General features: G+C 56.7%; 2 protein-coding genes across 18 annotated transcripts in view; one reads left to right on the forward strand and one right to left on the reverse strand.

The window, feature by feature from the left end:
* Nucleotides 1–17,691, forward strand: part of LIMS2 (LIM zinc finger domain containing 2) — a 68,282-nt gene that overhangs the window by 44,588 nt on the left and 6,003 nt on the right. For all 8 annotated transcript variants that reach the window (XM_026015691.2, XM_026015689.2, XM_072757467.1 and 5 more), the window contains 3 exons: nt 3,513–3,672; nt 5,843–5,909; nt 6,161–6,281. In XM_026015691.2, coding sequence (XP_025871476.2) covers nt 3,517–3,672; nt 5,843–5,909; nt 6,161–6,281 — 344 coding nt within the window. In that variant the 5' untranslated portion in view covers nt 3,513–3,516. The remainder of the gene's footprint in view (nt 1–3,512; nt 3,673–5,842; nt 5,910–6,160; nt 6,282–17,691) is intronic.
* Nucleotides 4,454–14,162, reverse strand: GPR17 (G protein-coupled receptor 17). 10 transcript variants are annotated; one of them, XR_012001476.1, is made up of 4 exons: nt 13,834–14,162; nt 7,542–10,112; nt 5,648–6,376; nt 4,454–4,968 (listed from the first exon to the last, which is right to left on the reverse strand). XR_012001476.1 is itself a non-coding variant. In XM_026015692.2 (2 exons), exon 2 carries the CDS (start codon nt 10,047–10,049, stop codon nt 9,030–9,032), a length of 1,020 nt encoding a protein of 339 aa, XP_025871477.1. In that variant the 5' UTR covers nt 10,050–10,112; nt 13,834–14,162; the 3' UTR covers nt 4,454–9,029. The 10 variants fall into 10 exon arrangements, 2 of the variants coding, with proteins under 2 accessions (XP_025871477.1, XP_072613570.1); XR_012001478.1 differs by having other exon boundaries at nt 7,542–10,180; nt 13,834–13,921; XR_012001475.1 differs by lacking the exon at nt 5,648–6,376.

The raw sequence follows: 17,691 nt of genomic DNA on the forward strand, positions 1-17,691 counted from the left end.
TGGCTTGTGTCGGGCTTTCCAGATTGAGAGTATTTTGGGGTGCTGGGGAGGGTTACAGGAGAGGCACAGATGGTGTGCCCTTGTACACCATCTGGCCCCAGGCCGTGCCCTTGGCAGTGTGAGTGCTGTCCAGCTGCAGCAGGATGGTGGTGTCTCTTTGGGGGAAAAGCTAGGCTGACGTTGTGTGTCCCATTCTTGGCTGGAATGTGTGAAGGAGGACGTGGAATGTCTTTGTCTCCTACCCTTTCCCCTCTTGCAGGCTGTGGGCCTTCCTAAGCACTGGGCTGCAGAGGAGGTGCTCTGGAAGGCTCTCAGAGTAGCCAGGAAAGCGGGGCTCTCTTTGCCCCATGCTTGGCCTGCCTGGCCCCGTGCTTATCACGCTGTACCCTGTGAGCTCTTCACTTTGGCTCCATGAGGCGCATCTTTTTGCAGATGAGGCCCAGAGAAGCTGGGACCCGTTTCCAAGTCCCCCAGCTGATGGCGGGGGCTGTCAGGATTCAAACATGGAGGGCTGAACCCACAGCCCCCTTTTGTGTCCTGGCCTCCTGCAGAAGACGGCTGGCATTCTCTGATGGTGACATGGTTTGGTTATTAGACGCATTTGCGTGTCTGTCTGTCCCTCTGTCTTAGGCCAGCGGGTGGGAGTGTTGTCTGTGGTCCCTAGCAGGCTGGTGGGGGGGATGCAGACCCACGTGTGCCTTGAGGGTGCTGCTGCCACCCAGGACTTGGGCTGGGGCAGCCAGTGGGTGTGAAAGGTAGGTGGTCATCTCCACACCCTACTTTCCTATGCCAGGGCTCATGAAGGCACATAGGGGACAGATGGCAAAATGTTCCACCTGATGTGCGCAGGGACCCAGCCAGGGAACTAGACACCAGTTAAAGGCCAACTGCTCTGGCCAGGAGGCCAGGTGGAGATGGGCAGGGAGGGAGGGTGTGGCCAGCTGCTGTGCGGACGGCATCTGTCCGGGTCCCGGCCGGGAGCCCAGCCCCAGTGAGGCGGAATCGCAGACGAGAGTTTACCAGAGGGTCTACTCACGAGGGTGCAGTGGCTGAGGGCTGGTTTGGTGTCTGGGCTAGTGGCACACGAGTGACAGTGGCCACGAGGTGGGCCACCTGTGAGGTGCGGCTTTGGCAGAGAAGACAGCCCTCCGGCAGCCACTGCAGGTGGGAGGTGGGTCAGAGGCCAGAGGCCAGAGGTCAGGGGCCTGGGGAGGGTGGGTGGGTGCTCTGCGGTGCTCACTCTCAGGGCTCGGGGCTCTGGGTTTAAGCCGTAATACAAAAGCCTGGGGCTGGACTTGAATCCTTGTTTTTCCTTAATTGTCTGGGTCCTCTGAGTGGGGAATTCCAGGTCCAGAGTCACAGGATTTCCTGTTGATGTCTCACTTCTCCAAGAGAAGCAAGGTCCTGTGCACGGCCGGGGTGGGCACTTCCTCCCCTCACTGTGGGTGTGTGCTGTGGACGACGGGTGCCTGGATCGCAGGGCTCCCCGCGGGATGTACGCCCACGCGGCCCAGTCCGCCCGGCCCCCCACGGCCCTGAGGCCCACCTGTGGGGCCCAGCTGGGGGTGGGGGGGTGCAGGGCGTGTGTCAGGTGCTAGCGCAGGCCCCCACGCCCCTTGCATCTTGGGCTCTGCCTGACTCTTCCTCCGCTGTCTTGCCTCCTTACCCTGGAGGCCGGTACGTGGCCAGAGAAGGTGGCTTTGGTCTCCAGAACACAGCGGGGGGCGGGCGGAGGCACGCAGACACCCAGCGCGGCTGGCGAGGCTTCCGAGGAGCCCTCCGGCCCTGGCCCTGCCATAGGGTTTCCCATCCAAGCCGAACAGAGAGCAAGTCCGCCTGGGGGCCCCGGCCCAGCTTCTAGCCTGTCTCCGGGGCCAGCAGCCCCCTGTCAGACCCACCGTCCACACCTACGCCACGACACAGAGCCCTCTGGCACTTCCTGCGCTACCTGTTCAGGTGTCCTTCTTGCCTGTGGTCAGCACTTGAACACCCCAGCAAGAGCTTCGCTCACTTCAGAATTCCTCTCGTAATGCTGTGGCAGCCAGGGAGGGATGGGATCCACACCCTAGGAGGCAAGACAGGCTGGAGAGCCGTTCTCAAGGGCGCTCAGCTGTGTCCAGCCACCCTGGATGTCCACCTGATGTTTCCAGCTGGTCACCTTTCTCCTTGATGAGCCTGGCTGTCCTGCTTTGCCACCACCAATCTGTCGGAGTTGACACTTGAGACAAAACCTATTTGCCGCCCTTATAGCAAAAGGCACAGGCATCAGCGTGGTGGAAGGTCAGGGAGTCTGGGAGTCTGACGGTTCCTCCTGGCCACGCCTCAGGGCCCCTCAGCACGGGGCCAGCTCAGAGTGGGCATGTGTCCCTGTGGTTCGGTTTGGACTCCACTCCTCCCGGGAGGAAGGCTGCCACTTGTCTTGGGCACGGTATTGCCCACCCTGGATGAGATTTGCTCCCCAGCCTGGCCCTATCCCGAAGATTCACACTCTCACCTTGCCTGTGGTAGGGTGGTTGGTTATGTCGCTTCTGAGGGCAGAGCAAAGAGCCATTGCAGTTTGACCATCCTGGGTTCAAATCTGAACTCCGTCATCTGCCTGTGAGCTTGGGCATTACTTAACCTCTCTGAGCCTTAGGTCTCTCATCTGGAGGGCCGGGGGTTGCCTCAGGGATTAAACAAGAGTGGAATGCAGAGCTACCGACTTGTGCCTGGGTGAAGTTCTGGAGGTGACAGGAGGCATAAGAGGGGGCTGAGGTGGCCACTGGCACTGCAACACATGGACAGCATGATGAAGACTAAGCAGCCTGGGAGCCAAGCAGGGACGTTGACAGCTACTGCACGGTCCTCTTGAGGGCTCACCGTGGCCAGCATGCCGCTGAGTGCTTACACAGGTCCCTCCTCTAACTGGCCTGTGACCCATCCTGTTGTCTTTCCACGCCTGGGAGTCTGAGCCTGGAGAGTGAGGTACAGCCCAGGCCGCCATAAGAGCACCTGTCTTGAGCCCTTGCTGCTCTGACCGGTGGGTGCCTGGCTGTGGCCCGGCCACATCTGATGCTCTGTGGAAGTGCACAGGGGCTGCAGGGCACGGTGGAAAGATGGGGGCTTCAGTCTGGACAGGTGCTGGTCTCCAATCCAGGCTTTGCCTCCATCCACTTTGGCCCTCAGGAAGGACACCAACACTCTGCGGGCTTTGGCTTGCTCGTCTGTAAATCGGAAATGCTGCTCTGGCTTATAGGGTTGTCATCTGGGAACATACACTGCAGCCCCGGCGGTGCAGGCACTGTGGGCCGCGGGAGCTTAGGCAGATGTGTAGGGCCGCTGTGCAGGCCCAGGTGCCAGGTGGCTTGGCTCTGAGTGCGTGCTGCTGAGTCCTTATGGGGCCAAGACCCTCATCAGGGTGAGGACTTCCTCACTCTGGAAGGCATTTGAAGTTTCTAAGGAGGGAGGCAGGCCCCTTGAGTGCAGCCCTCCAGGCTTGCTCATCCCAACCCTCCCGTTCTTTCTCTCCCCAGCAATATGTCCAATGCCTTGGCCAACGCGGTGTGCCAGCGCTGCCAGGCGCGCTTCGCCCCCGCCGAGCGGATCGTCAACAGCAACGGAGAGCTGTATCATGAGCACTGCTTTGTGTGTGCCCAGTGCTTCCGGCCATTCCCCGAGGGGCTCTTCTATGAGGTGAGGATGCTCCCAAGACCCTCGGCCGGATGGCTTTATTGGAGTCCGAGCCCCCAGCCAGCTCAGAGTTTGCTCTTCTAGGAGCCTCTGGGCTGTGTCTGGCTGTGGTCCTGACCAGTGACCAACGGGCAGTCGTGCCAGGTCTTGGACATGCCGCACTTTGTGGGTCCCTCCCCACCTGTATCCCCCCCGTGGCTGTGGGTGCTGAAGGAGAGTCACCATTCACCGCCCCCACTGGGTGGACTCTGGGAGGCCACAGTATGCAAACACCCTGCCCTGGTGGCACATACCCTCCCTTGGGATCAGATGGTAAACACAATAAATATAAATATGTGGTATATCACATGGTGCTCAGTGCTCTGGTTATAAGGAATCTCAGGGTTCAGAGGGTGGGTGATCAGGGAAGGTAATGTCTGAGCAGACCTGGAGGTGGTGAGGGAGCCATGCACACATCTGCAGGAAGAGCACTCAGCAGAGAGCACTGTCAGGTGCAAAGGCCCTAAGGTCAGAGCACGCAGGGTATTTGGGGTGCAGTAGGAGGAGTATGTCTGACATCTGAAGAGGACCGCTCTCCTTGCTGTGCTGAGGAGAGACTAATGTGGGCAGTCACAGAAGCTAGAGAACAGGTGGGACCAGAAGCTGGATTACCGAAAAAATCCAGATCAAGTAAAGCAGTCTAGACTGGGCCCCACTGGCTCATGAGAGCAGATTGTGTGAATTTTCAATAATCTTGCCAGCTAGTGACTAAACATAACTCTTACTCAAAATTAAATCATATACATTTACAGTGAGATAAAATTTTATTGAAAACAAGGGAAATACATACTCAAAATCCACCATTTCCTAATTATTTTATTATTTCCTATTATCATCTATGCCTTTGAGGTTATTTGTCTATTGTCTCTGGGTGGTAGAAACAGTACCCTGATGGCCGCTGCACATACTTAACTCCATGCTGATGGCATGTTGGTATGGCATTGTCCATGGAGGGAATATTTACACCATAGAAATTGGTAAATGCTACAGATTGGACCCCATTTTCCGAAGGGCTGGTGGGTAATCATTTACCAGTGCACCACTGGGGCTGCAGTGGAGGTGGTGCCCAGGGTGCAGAGGCTGGAGAGACCTCGAAGGTACAGCCGATGGGATTGACAGATGGCTGCGTGGTATGTGAACTCCTTCTGGCAGCGTCGGGGCAGCTGTTCCTCAAGGAGTCTGCCAGCCTCCTAGGAGGTGCTGGCCCGCTGTGGAGGCAGGGTGAGCCGAGGCACAGCTCCGTTTGAGGCGGCCACGTGCCTGGAACAAAGCCCAGCACACAGTAGATGCTCAGGAAATGTGCGTTGCTGAATGAATTTCACACCCTGCCACCTCCACAGGCCACTGGGTAGGGCTATATTCAGTTGCAGCCCAACAGGATTCTCATCTCAGAGAAGAGGGCAAACCAACATTTTTTTAAAGGAAGAGAAAATTGTCAAAGAAGAAGAAGGCAGAGGCAAGGTTTGCCACCCTTGGGGCCGGTGCAAGGGCCATCATTACCCCGGCAGATGGGGATGATGGCTGGTGCCCAGAGTGGCTGCTGCTGGCTGCAGGACTTAGGGTTCTCCTCAGGCCCCCATATTTTTCCTGTGTCCCTTGTTCTGTCTCCCCACTCTGGGGCTCTTGTGACCTCGGGGGGAAATGGACTTCTCACACAGAGGAGACACACAGGAAGTAGGGCCAAGTGACATTTATAAATCAGACTTGATCCCAGCCCTCGGCTCCCTCCCAGGACCACCAGGGCCAAGGTCTTGCGCAAACAACAGTGGCTTTGGAGGTCTGGCCTTATCAGGTTCCCAACTTCTTGGAGACCCCTCACTTTGCACGCCCTCCTGCCCTGTTGAAAGGGCCAGTTCTAGCAGATTCCCTCCCATCTCTAGGCTCTGGAATGCCTTCCTCTCAGCACCCCCAACCCCTGCAGTCTCTTCCAGCTCCTTACCATCTCCTCCAGGAAGCCTTCTCTGGTGGGAGGGTTGGGTGCTGCACTCTGCTTCCTGCAACGGTAGCAATTGCACACATTGGGGTGCTTGTCTAGCCTTCATGAGGGCGGGTCCTTATCCAACAAAGAAAGACTGACCAGCTCAGGGGGAATGATGAGGGTTTGCCTGAACTTTCTCTGCTGGCCCGTTTGCAGTTTGAAGGCCGGAAGTACTGCGAACATGACTTCCAAATGCTATTTGCTCCATGCTGTGGATCCTGCGGTAAGGGCTGGATGCAGCACACTCCTCTGTGTGCCTGGGATTGGGCAGGTGGGCGGGGAGTTACAGGCGCACTTCCCTGACCCCCTCTCTGAGCCCCAGCGTCTGCAGGCATCACCTTCCCAGGCTCTGGGAGGGGAGCACTGTAACCAGGCTGAGGGTCAGGCGAGTGCCAGGGTGGGCAGGGCCTAGGAGGGGTTTTGTGGGGGGGGGGCACACGCCTGCCTTAGCAAGCAGGGACCCATCTCTTCCAGGTGAGTTTATCATTGGCCGCGTCATCAAGGCCATGAACAACAACTGGCACCCGGGGTGCTTCCGCTGTGAGCTGTGTGACGTGGAGCTGGCTGACCTGGGCTTCGTGAAGAATGCTGGCAGGTGAGGTGGGCGGGTTCTGGGTGGGGGGAGGGCCCTCACCCAGGCACTGCTCAGTGAGCACCAGGCCCATGTGGTATGTGCCACATGCTGGGTCCCTGCAAAGCAGAAGAGACCCCTGGTTTACAGGTGAGAGCCAGGGCTGGAGAGAGCAGGAGGTGACCAGTCAGCACCTGCCTCGGGCCTGAGGGTGCTCCCAGGAGCAGATGGACAACAGGCAGCCAGGAGGAAGGTGGCCGGAGCAGGAGCCATGAGATGCAGTGGGTGGGTCATCACTGCTGCCTGGCCACCACACGCCACTGACCCCACTACCCACCTCCTTCCACGTGCCCAGAGCTAAATCCCGCTGAAATCATTGAACCAGGGGGCCCAAGTTGACTCTTCAATTCAGGGCACCTCAGGATCAGTTTCCTTGGTAGGCTAATTTCCTGGCTTCTAGGAAGCCTGGCTCTTATCTCCCAGAACCATCTCTATACCTCCTGCCCTCCAGAGCAAGGGCCTCCCCCCACAATGACTTTCCCTGCTCCCTGCACTGGCACTGCCCCTGCCTCAGTCACAGCGCACCATGGAGGCCCTGTCCTGCTCCTCCCCGCGTCCCGTGGCTCCCCACCCTCTCTGGCAGGGCTCTCTGCTTCAGTCTGCCTCTTTCTCCCAGAGCTGTGCTCCCTCCCACTGTGGTTCTCCAGCTTGTTCCAGCACCCTCCTCTCACATCCTCCCCGCTGCCAGGCTGGTCATTCCTCTTGCCCTCCAGACCCACAGGGGCCTGCTGGTCCTCTCTTGACCTCTCAGCAGGCTTCACGGCAGCTCTCACTTCTGGCTGGAGTGCCTCCTGCCCCGGTGCCCAGGACCCTGTGTTCTCGTGGTTTCCTCCTGCCTCGTGGCTGTGCTGGGCCCTCTTCTCTCGGATTTGGGGTTCAGTACATGGCCCTCATGTCTGTCCGAAGTCCCAGAGCCCTGGCTGGCAGGCATGTGCTGGACAATCCGGATGGGGTGGACATGCCTCCACCCCATGTATACCTCTCCCTGGGGTCCTCAGCTGCCTGTGTACCATGTCTGCTTGGTGTCCACTGGGCATCCCAAGGCAACAACAGCCCCAAACAAACTGGTTTCTCTTCTGCTGACTACCAGTCTCCCTGTGCTGATGAAGATCACCACCCACCCTACCCGTCTGTCTGACTCCCCGGCCTCTCCTACCTTTCCCCCCTCTGTTCTCTGCCACTGTATCCCGTGCTCTGACCACTGCCTATAGCGATCTCACCCACCTGCCTGCTCCATGTTGACTGCTGTTGCTCTGGGTATCTGCAGGTGACTGGGCAGGAGGTGCCTGTATCGTTGTCTACGGGCGGGCTGGGGGGGCAGATGGTGTCACAGGAGTCCCGTGCCAATTGGAGGTCACCTGCAGGGTGTGGGCCTGAGCAAGCCCTCTCTCCTTCTGAGCTACAGCTCACACTGAGCCCTCTGTCCTGGGAGCGGCTGGAAGCACTTGAGAAGTAAAGTAATGGAAGCGCGGCCCTGCTCAGACCCCCTGGCCTGGGCCAGCCCTCTGAGGCCTGTGATACAGGACTTAGTGTCCACGTGGGGCGAGCCTGCATGGGGGGCTGTCAGAACCGGAGGCAAAAGCCTGTGCTGCCTGGCTTCTCCTGTCTTCACTTCTGCTTTGCCTTCTTGGGTGCAGGGGAGGAGGTCTGGGAAGGTGGTTATGTTACCCACTCACGAAAACCTTCAGCATCACAGTACAGTTATGGTTATGATCAGTATGATCAAGTGCCAAAAGGGACCTGCCACGGTGGTAGGTGCCATGCCAGGGAGTAGAACAGCTCAAAGGTTGGCCCCCTGTGGCTGGTCAAGCCTCCTGACAGGGGGCAGGGCTCAGGATGCCCCTGCTGTCCTGGGCTAGTGGGAGACAGGGTCACATGCCAGGCATGACTCCCTGCTGGAGGTGTCCTGAGGCAGTGATGGAGCCTGGCTCCCCATATCTGTCCACCGTGCTGTGTGCACCACCAACTCAGCAGGGATTAGGCAGCTCCAGAGATTGTCGGGCTACATGCAGGCCCGTGTGGGCTCACCGCGGGAGGGATCCGGAACCCAGAACCAGGGTGACGTGCCCAGAGACCGCAGTGTTGGATGTCACCTGGTGGCCAGGTGCTTACAATACTCAGCTAGGAGTTAGAGTCCATGGCCCCTAAACTTAGGGGGCGTCTGGCAAAGGCGCCACCCAGGGAACTCAAAGTCCTTACCCCTCCACCAAGATTCCTGCTCCGCCTTCTCTTGAGTCATTCGCAGCTGCCTCCTGGGGTTCTTTCTGCAGAGCTTTGCTGCTGTGTGTTCTTTGTGGCGGGAAGGACATTGGGAGTCTAGCAAGCAGCCCTTGGGAAAGAAAGACGCTCATTGTTCAGGAGCTGTTCCCCTGGCCTCCCCTCCCACCCCCACGCGATGCAGTCACTGAATATCTAGTAAGTGCGAGTGAGCAGTGAGCAGTGCCAGCAAAGTCTCTGCAGACGGTGGCTGATTGGGCCCTTCGAGGGGTGTCCAGTGTTAGGGACTTGCGCATCAGATCAGACGGAGCCGGAGCCGGGTGCTGGGTACTGAGTTCTGCCCTTGGAGGGGGCGGACTGGGAAGAAGTCACACTCCTCCAGTCTGGGTCGCAGGTGCCCCGGCGGGGGAGTCCCTCCGAGGACAGTCTGTGGCAGTGCGGCGGGGGTGGGCCCAAGGCTGGCGTCGGTCCCCTCCTGTCGCCCTGTCCTGGGGCTCACAGCTCCGACCTGGCGCTCAGCGAGCTCTCGTTGGTTTTCCCTTCAAAGCTGGGGGGTGGGCCTGAGAGCCTTTTGCCACAGATCAGGTTGCACAGGGCGTCGCGGAACTTCTCGGCCACAAAGAAGTACATGACTGGGTCCAGCGCCCCGTTGAGGCTGGTGAGGCAGGAGGTGATGCGGTTTCCCAGGGCCAGGACGCGCTGGGTGGCGCACGAGGTGCCGCGGCCGCGGTAGTGCAGCACGTAGGCGGCGCGGTGGACGTGGTAGGGCACGAAGCACACCAGGAAGATGGTGAGCACCACGGCGATCATGCGGACCGCCTTGCTCTTGAGGCGCTTTTCCACCCGGGGGCCCTGCCGCAGGCTGCGGATGATCAGCAGGTAACAGGTGACGGTGGTGACGAACGGGAAGGTGAAGGCCACGGCCAGGGACACAAGGGCGTGGTGGGAGGCCTTCTCCCGGTACAGCTGCAGGCAGACGACCGTGTGGTTGGTCTGCACCGTCTGTGCGCTCACCAGCAGCGGGGCCATGGCCACGGCCACCACCACCCAGAGGAAGGCACAGGCCAGGTGTGCGTAGAGGGGCCTGCGGAGCTTGAGGGACTTGACGGGGTGCACGATGGCCAGGAAGCGGTCAGCGCTGATGCAAGTGAGGAAGTAGATGCTGGCGTACATGTTGAGGTAGAAGAGGAAGCCGGTGAGCCGGCACGGGATTTCCCCAAATGGCCAGTGGTTCCCAGAGAAGTGGTAGACGAGGCGGGTGGGCAGGACCAGCACGCAGGACAGGTCGGCCACAGCCAGGTGCATCAAGAATACGTTGGCAGGGGTGCCCGACTTGTGGTCCCGGATGAAAAGCCACAGGGCCAGGGCATTGCCAACAAAAGCCAGGATGAAGTCCAGGAGGTAGAAGGAGGCAAAGAGGATGTTCTCCAGGGGCGTCTCCTGGCCGCATTGCTGTGCGGTGGCCAGGGAGGAGTTAGCAGTCAGACCCGAGGAAGCCACCTCTATGCCATTCATGCTTCAGCCGGAAGCAGAGCTGGGGGACGAGCCTGGAGGGAGCAAGCAGATGGGCTCCAGAGCCTGGAACCCGAGAAGCTTCTTAGCTCGGCATCACCTTGGGGACTACTGAAGGCAGCTCCTGTGTTCACCTGGGGGGAGTGAGTGTCAGAGCCTCTCTGAAGCTCAGCACAAAGCAAAAATGAAGCCAGGGCTTGGAGCTTGCCAGGCCACTGCTGCGGCTCACTTCCCACTGCTCAGCTGCCTCCCTGCCAGGCACACAGGAGCCTGGGCCCTGGGGCTGGGTGTCCCAGAGGTCCACTCTCTCAGACCATGGGGACGGTGGCTCTGGGATGGAGGGAGCATTCCCGTATTTTCTGCCATGCTCCCAAGTGTTCTTTTTGAATGGCAGGGGATGGAGTGAGGGGCTCTTGGACTCAACTCCCAGTGGGTGGGCGGGGTAGATCTTTCTTTCTTTCTTTCTTTCTTTCTTTCTTTCTTTCTTTCTTTCTTTCTTTGATTTATTTATTTATGTGGGAGAGATAGAGAGAGGAGGAAAAATCCTCAGTGGGGGGAGTGTCAGAGGGAGAGAATCCTCAAGCAAACTACTGGCTTAGCAGGGAGCCCAACGCAGGGCTTGATTCCAGGACCCTGAGGTTAGGAGCTGAAATGAAGAGTTGGACACCTAACCCACTGAGCCACCCAGGCGTCCCTAAATCACCTATTTCTGAGAGCCTGGTGCATGCAAGCACGGCCAGCTTCTCTTTGGCCTCATCCTTGCAGGGTGAACCCTGCTCACCCTAAGTCTCAGGACCCTTCCTGGCCCACCTACCCAGGCCCTGTGGCATTTCCCACCGACCGCAGTGCGAAGCCTATCAGGGCTTTGTGCTCCTCTCCTGTCAGCCCCTGACCACAGCTCCCCCAACACCTGCCACCCAGAAGGGCCCCAACAGCAGTATAGTGACGGGCAGTTTCCTGGGAAGTCAGGGGCCTGCTGTCCGTTGGCACCTGAAAGCCATCCAGGGCTGGGTCCCAAGCTTTCTGGACTCAGCCTACCAACTCCGTTGTGGACATCCTACAGGGTGGAGACCTGTATTTCAGAAAGCCCTGCCCTTGGGCCCCAGGCCAGTAGGGGAGATTTTACCACCCGGAGTAGTTTAACAACCAGGAGGCAGATTCTTTTCTAGGAGAGGAAGAGCTATTTTTCCCAGAGGTAGTGAGACTGGCTATGGTTTTCCAGCCAAGTCTGGCTGCCCCAGAGAGGCCTGGGGCCCTGTCTGCTTGGCCTCCCTAGCCTGGTTTACCCACACCTGCGGGGGCCAGCTTAGAGCCCAGCCATGGGTCATTTATATTTAGCAAACTCCAGTTCTGGGTGGGTGTTCCCTGCTGCCTGCCTGACAGAGGAACAGACTCCTGTGTTGATATTGGCCAACTCAAGAGACCCAAAAAGAAGAGGGAGGCTCCCAAATACCCTGCCCCCCTCACCAGCCCTGGGAGTGGGAGGTGTGGGCAGAAGAGGGCAGGACATCAGGGCCAGAGCAGCCTCCACCTGACCCGCATGTCCTGCATCCCTGGGCTGCTGCCAGCCCCTCGTTCTCATGCCTGGCAGACCCTCACCTGCAGGGCAGCTTCTGGGGCCTCCCTGGAAGCCTGGCCTCCTGACACCCACACTGCCCACCTATGTGGCTGGGCTGCAGGGGCAGGAGAGGGGCTCACAGGAGAGAAGTGGCATCCCAGCAGCTGGAGGAGGAGCACAGGCTGTGGCCATGGCAGGGTCAGGGATGTGATCCTGGCTGAGCCTGGCTCTGTACCGAGCAGGCAGGCAGCTGGAGCAAGTTCTCGGCAAGCGTCTCCTGGCCTCAATTCCCTCTGGAGGCATGGTGGCAGCTCTTTGAGCACAGCAGCTCCTGGAGGAGGAGGCTGGGTGCCATCCCTAGGCATGGATGAAGAACAGAGGCATGTAGGGGGGCCTGGCATGCTCCCTCTCAGTAGACAGAACAGAGCAGGTGGTCCAGCTTGTGGGTATGCCGAGCTGTCAGTCTGGGCAGCAGCTGGACCCTCCCCATCATGTTTCATCAATCACCCCTGGGGTCCTGTAACCATCCCCCTTATCCCTGTCTCTTCAGCACACACATGGAGGGGTGAGGGCAGGCTGCCTGAAGCAGGAGAGAGCCAGGGGCGATGCAAGTGAGTGGCACAGAGCATCTGGCCAGTCACCATCCTCGGGGAAAGTGGGGGTACTTTCCTAACGGTATCACGTTAGTTATTGAAGGGATCCAGGGAAGTTCCCTTGCCCAGATGATTTCCCCTGCTCCAGAGTGGGTCAGGATGCCTGAAATCCAATACAGAGGCTACCTTCCTGCTGTTTCCAGGTGTGTGTACCCCAAGGTGTTGAAGCCAGGGAAGCCCTGGCTGTTGGAGAGGGGATGGGGCCAAGTGAGGGAAGGGTCATGTAGAACTGGGGAGCTGGATACCCTCTGCTCTGGGCTGCCCCTCATGCCTGGACTCCGCCCCTCAGTACAGTTACCCCCGGCCCCTCCCGGAGGGCTGCTCGCAGGTACTGACTACCCAGTCTGCCAGGCCTCTGCATCGGTAGCTTCCTTGCACAGACCTGGGATTAAGAAGTCTAGGCTTAAAATCGGCTAACTTGCCCAAGGTCATTTGGCTGGGGACGGTGGTCCTAGATTTGGAAGTCAGATCAGGGACACCTAGCTGGGACACCCAGCACCTCCCGGAGCACTGCCTGGCCTCTGGAGGCTGCTGGGTGCCGGGTGCCAGGGTAGGGAGTGTGGCTCAGCCTCAGGGCTCATGCTGGAAGTGTCTCCTGGGCTCAGCGGCACTTTCTCGGGGTCTGGCCCCAGGAAGGGTGATGTCATTTTTGGTGCCCAGTGCAAAATGACAATGTCGGCCCTTTATCCCAAAGTAGGAGTTTCAAGATGGTAACCGAAGAGCATTACATCGATTGTGGGGCCTGCCTGGCTGCACAGGTTGCTGGCCCGTTGTGGTATCTGGTGGTCATGGCAGCACCTGGCCGTCTGCCTCCTGCCCAGTGCCCTCGGCTTCCCGCCACCACTGAAGGCTGCATGCACAATGCTCTCTCTGGGATCGAGACTCAATTTAAAAATACTTTTAGGCCTGTTTCTGGTTTGTTGAGGTTTCTTTGCCTCTCCCATGGTAGGAGTTTTGATACTGATTTTTGCAGTGTGGTCTGAAATGGGCCCCTGTCTCCCTCTCTATGCGTACCCTAGAGATGCAAGCCTTGGCCTGCCCTTGTGGGCTCCTCCGTGGGGCTGCTCAGGGCAGGGTGGCGTGGGCACATGGAGGGCGCCTGGGCCTGGACATCGGGGGGTCTGGGGCTGTGGGTCAGGCAAGCATCAGAGGCAGGTCCTGGGCCTCCGTGGAGGGGAGGCCTGGGCAGGTGGGGCTGTAGGTGGGGCTGTAGGAAGAGGCCCAAGGTGGCAGGGCCTTGGTGGGCAGACACTGCAGTCCCTCACACAGGCCGGCACCTCTTCTCTCTGCTCCATCTGGCTCCTCCCTGCGCCCTGGTGGCCTCGCAGTGGAGAGCCTGGATTCTGATTCCAGCTGACTGTCGTGGCAGTCACCCTCCGTAAGGCCTGGACAAGGGGATAGGAATACTCCTAGCGGGCCTGCTGTGATCCAGACAAAGGCAGCCTTCAATAAGTAGGTGGTGCCATCATCACAGAGTGTCTCAGGGACAGGGGCACCCAGTGCTGCCCTTGCTCTGGGTTGGCCTCTGCGTGGCGCCTAAACCCCCTGCCTGCCCTCACTGGGTCTTTGTCCTTACCTCTCACAGCTGGGTGCAGGCACAAGGGCAGGAGGGCTGCGGGCGGCAGGTGGGCTGTGGTCAGTGGGTGGTGGCGCTGGCGGTGGGCTCCGTGCCGCTGGAAGCCTGGCTATTTAAGGAGAGAGGGGAGACTGCAGCCCCTCTGGCCCTGAAAGGCTGCTTCATTCCGAGAGGTTCCTTGTGTGGTGGGCCACTCCTACGGCTGCCTCTGCCGCCACTGGGTTGTGAATATTCCAGTGTGTCCTAGGCCCAGGGCCCCCACCCCCACCCCCAGCCTGGCCACCAAGCATCACAGAAGTCGGGTGTGTGACTGCTCGAAGACGTGGAGTGGGCGCGGGCTGGGTGGGGTGGGGGCAGGCTGGGGCTGGCAGAGACAAGAGGACGTTTCAGCAGGGGATAATTTCCTACCCACGGGGGGGGGGGGGGGGGGGGCGGGAGGGGCTGGCCGCCATGGCAACAGGCCTGGGCTTCCAAGCCTGCTCAGAGGACAGTAGAGGGGGACAGTGAATGGGGAGGCTGAGAGGCTGAGCAGCCTTGTTTGGTGGAATGAGAGGGGACTCTTTCAGGACACTTGCTGTAGGGTCCTTGTGTCTTGCCCTGTATAATTAGGCTCCATTCGGACGTGCGGAATAAATCATGGCCTTTATCTTGAGCGAGGCACAGCTGCGGGCTGCCTCATAATGGGGCGCTGTCTGGGCCTGTGGGGACATGGTACAGCCCACGAGGCTGGCCCTTACCTGTGCGGGCTCCTCCTTTGGACAGGAGGCCTGTGAAGATGGCCACTGCTGCCCACTCCCTAGGTGTCCCCAAGACCCCTCCCAGGGGTGGCTCGAGGCTGGGGGTCCAGGTGTGGGCAGTGGCTGCTACTGAGCATGCCTCCCTGTCTTTCCCCAGATAATAGCATTGGGAACAGAATCACCGTGCTTGATCTCAAAAGACCTTTAAGTTTTTTAGTTAAAACATTAAAAATGTACATAGGTATCATTGAGAAGTAACTACTATGTATACAATTTTAACCTCGTTTTCCACATAATCGTGTGCAGTTGAGATTATGGCCCATTTCACAGATCAGGAAACAGGTTCAGAGGGGTGAAGTAACTTGCCAGGAAGGGGCAGCATCTAGAATTGTGCCCAACAGGATACAAAATCAATGCCCAGAAGTCAGTGGCATTTCTATACACTAACAATGAGACTGAAGAAAGAGAAATTAAGGAGTCAATCCCATTTACAATTACACCCAAAAGCATAAGATACCTAGGGATAAACCTAACCAAAGAGGTAAAGGATCTATACCATAAAAACTATAGAACACTTCTGAAAGAAATTGAGGAAGACACAAAGAGATGGAAAAATATTCCATGCTCATGGATTGGAAGAATTAATATTGTGAAAATGTCAATGTTACCCAGGGCAATTTACACGTTTAATGCAATCCCTATCAAAATACCATGGACTTTCTTCAGAAAGTTAGAACAGATTATTTTAAGATTTGTGTGGAATCAGAAAAGACCCCGAATAGCCAGGGGAATTTTAAAAAAGAAAACCATAGCTGGGGGCATCACAATGCCAGATTTCAGGTTGTACTACAAAGCTGTGGTCATCAAGACAGTGTGGTACTGGCACAAAAACAGACACATAGATCAATGGAACAGAATAGAGAACCCAGAAGTGGACCCTGAAATGTATGGTCATCTAATATTCGATAAAGGAGGAAAGACTATCCACTGGAAGAAAGACAGTCTCTTCAATAAATGGTGCTGGGAAAATTGGACATCCACATGCAGAAGAATGAAACTGGACCATTCTCTTGCACCAGACACAGAGATAAACTCAAAATGGATGAAAGATCTAGATTCCATCAGAATCCTAGAGGAGAACACAGGCAACACCCTTTTTGAACTCGGCCACAGTGACTTCTTGCAAGATACATCCATGAAGGCAAAAGAAACAAAAGCAAAAATGAACTATTGGGACTTCATCAAGATAAGAAGCTTTTGCACAGCAAAGGATACAGTCAACAAAACTCAAAGACAACCTACAGATGGGAGAAGAGATTTGCAAATGACGTATCAGATAAAGGGCCAGTATCCAAGATCTATAAAGAACTTATTAAACTCAACACCAAAGAAACAAACAATCCAATCATGAAATGGGCAAAGACATGAAGTGAAATCTCACATAGGAAGACATGGACATGGCCAACATGTCTCATAAGCACATGAGAAAGTGCTCTGCATCACTGGCCATCAGGGAAATACAAATCAAAACCGCAATGAGATCCCACCTCACCCCAGTGAGAATGGGGAAAATTAACAAGGCAGGAAACCACAAATGTTGGAGAGGATGTGGAGAAAAGGGAACCTTCTTGCACTGTTGGTGGGAATGTGAACTGGTGCAGCCACTCTGGAGAACTGTGTGGAGGTTCCTCAAAGAGTTAAAAATAGACCTGCCCTACGACCCAGCAACTGCACTGCTGGGGATTCACCCCAAAGATACAGATGCAATGAAACGCCGGGACACCTGCACCCGATGTTTCTAGCAGCAATGTCCACAACAGCCAAACTGTGGAAGGAGCCTCGGTGTCCATCGAAAGATGATGGATAAAGAAGCTGTGGTCTATGTATACAATGGAATATTCCTCAGCCATGAGAAATGACAAATACCCACCATTTGCTTCAACGTGGATGGACCTGGAGGGTATTATGCTGAGTGAAGTAAGTCAATCGGAGAAGGACAAACATTATATGGTCTCATTCATTTGGGGAATATAAATAATAGTGAAAGGGAATAGAAGGGAAGGGAGAAGAAATGAGTGGGAAATATCAGGAAGGGAGACAGAACATGAAGACTCCTAACTCGGGGAAATGAACTAGGGGTGGTGGAAGGGGAGGAGGGCGGGGGGTGGGGGTGACTGGGTGACGGGCACTGAGGGGGGCACTTGACGGGATGAGCACTGGGTGTTATTCTGTATGTTGGCAAATTGAACACCAATAAAAAATAAATTTATTATTAAAAAAAAAAAAGAATTGTGCCCAAGCATGTGTCACTCCAAAACTTAAGATTTGTGTGTGTTAGTTTTGGTTTGTTCCAGTTTTTCTGTTGCACCTTGATGCCAGAATTCTTAGGTTCCATCTTCATTCTACCAAGAAAAAAATTCTGCAGATTGTCTTTGGATTTGGTGCTGGGATCAGGTCTGCTTAAAAGATGCTTCTCGGAGCACCTGGTGGCTCAGTCAGTTAAGTGTCGGCCTTCAGCTCAGGTCATGGTCTCGGAGTCCTGGAATCAAGTCCTGCTCAGCAAGGCTCCCTGCTCAGCAAGAAGTCTGCTTCTCCTTCTCTCGCTCTAATATAAATAAATTAAATCTTAAAAAAAAAAAAAAAAGGAAAAGACGTTTCTTATCTGGGGTTTCTTGTGGGGTGCAGGGCTCCTCGATTTGGTCTCTGCTGGAAGCCAGTGGAGCATGCAAGTGTGCGCTCAGGGCCTGGCTGCTCCCCTGTGCCACCCCGCGTGGAGATCTGGAAGGACCGGCTCACATGAATTTGAAACAAGGCTGTCTGACCGGCTATTCCTGTTGTTGGGTGGTTGCTGACAGTAGGAATCCGACTGTGAGGGAATCGACTGTCGTAGCAGAATTCTGTGGAGTTGTGCTAATTTCTGTAGCTTTGAAACAAAAGTTATTCCATTCGGCTTGAGTGTTGTCCTAATGCTAAGAGTAGTCACCAAAATTGGGAGTGGAGTCATAGGGAATAAATGCTGTGTGTGTGACAGAGACACAAGCAGGTGGCTTGTGTGATGTGGAGAGGGTAAGCCACAGAGGTCTGGTGGCTGGGGGTGCAGGGCGCAGCTCTGCTTGGGCCT

This window comes from Vulpes vulpes, chromosome 5 (genome assembly GCF_048418805.1).
Source record: "Vulpes vulpes isolate BD-2025 chromosome 5, VulVul3, whole genome shotgun sequence".
Lineage (NCBI taxonomy): Eukaryota > Metazoa > Chordata > Mammalia > Carnivora > Canidae > Vulpes > Vulpes vulpes.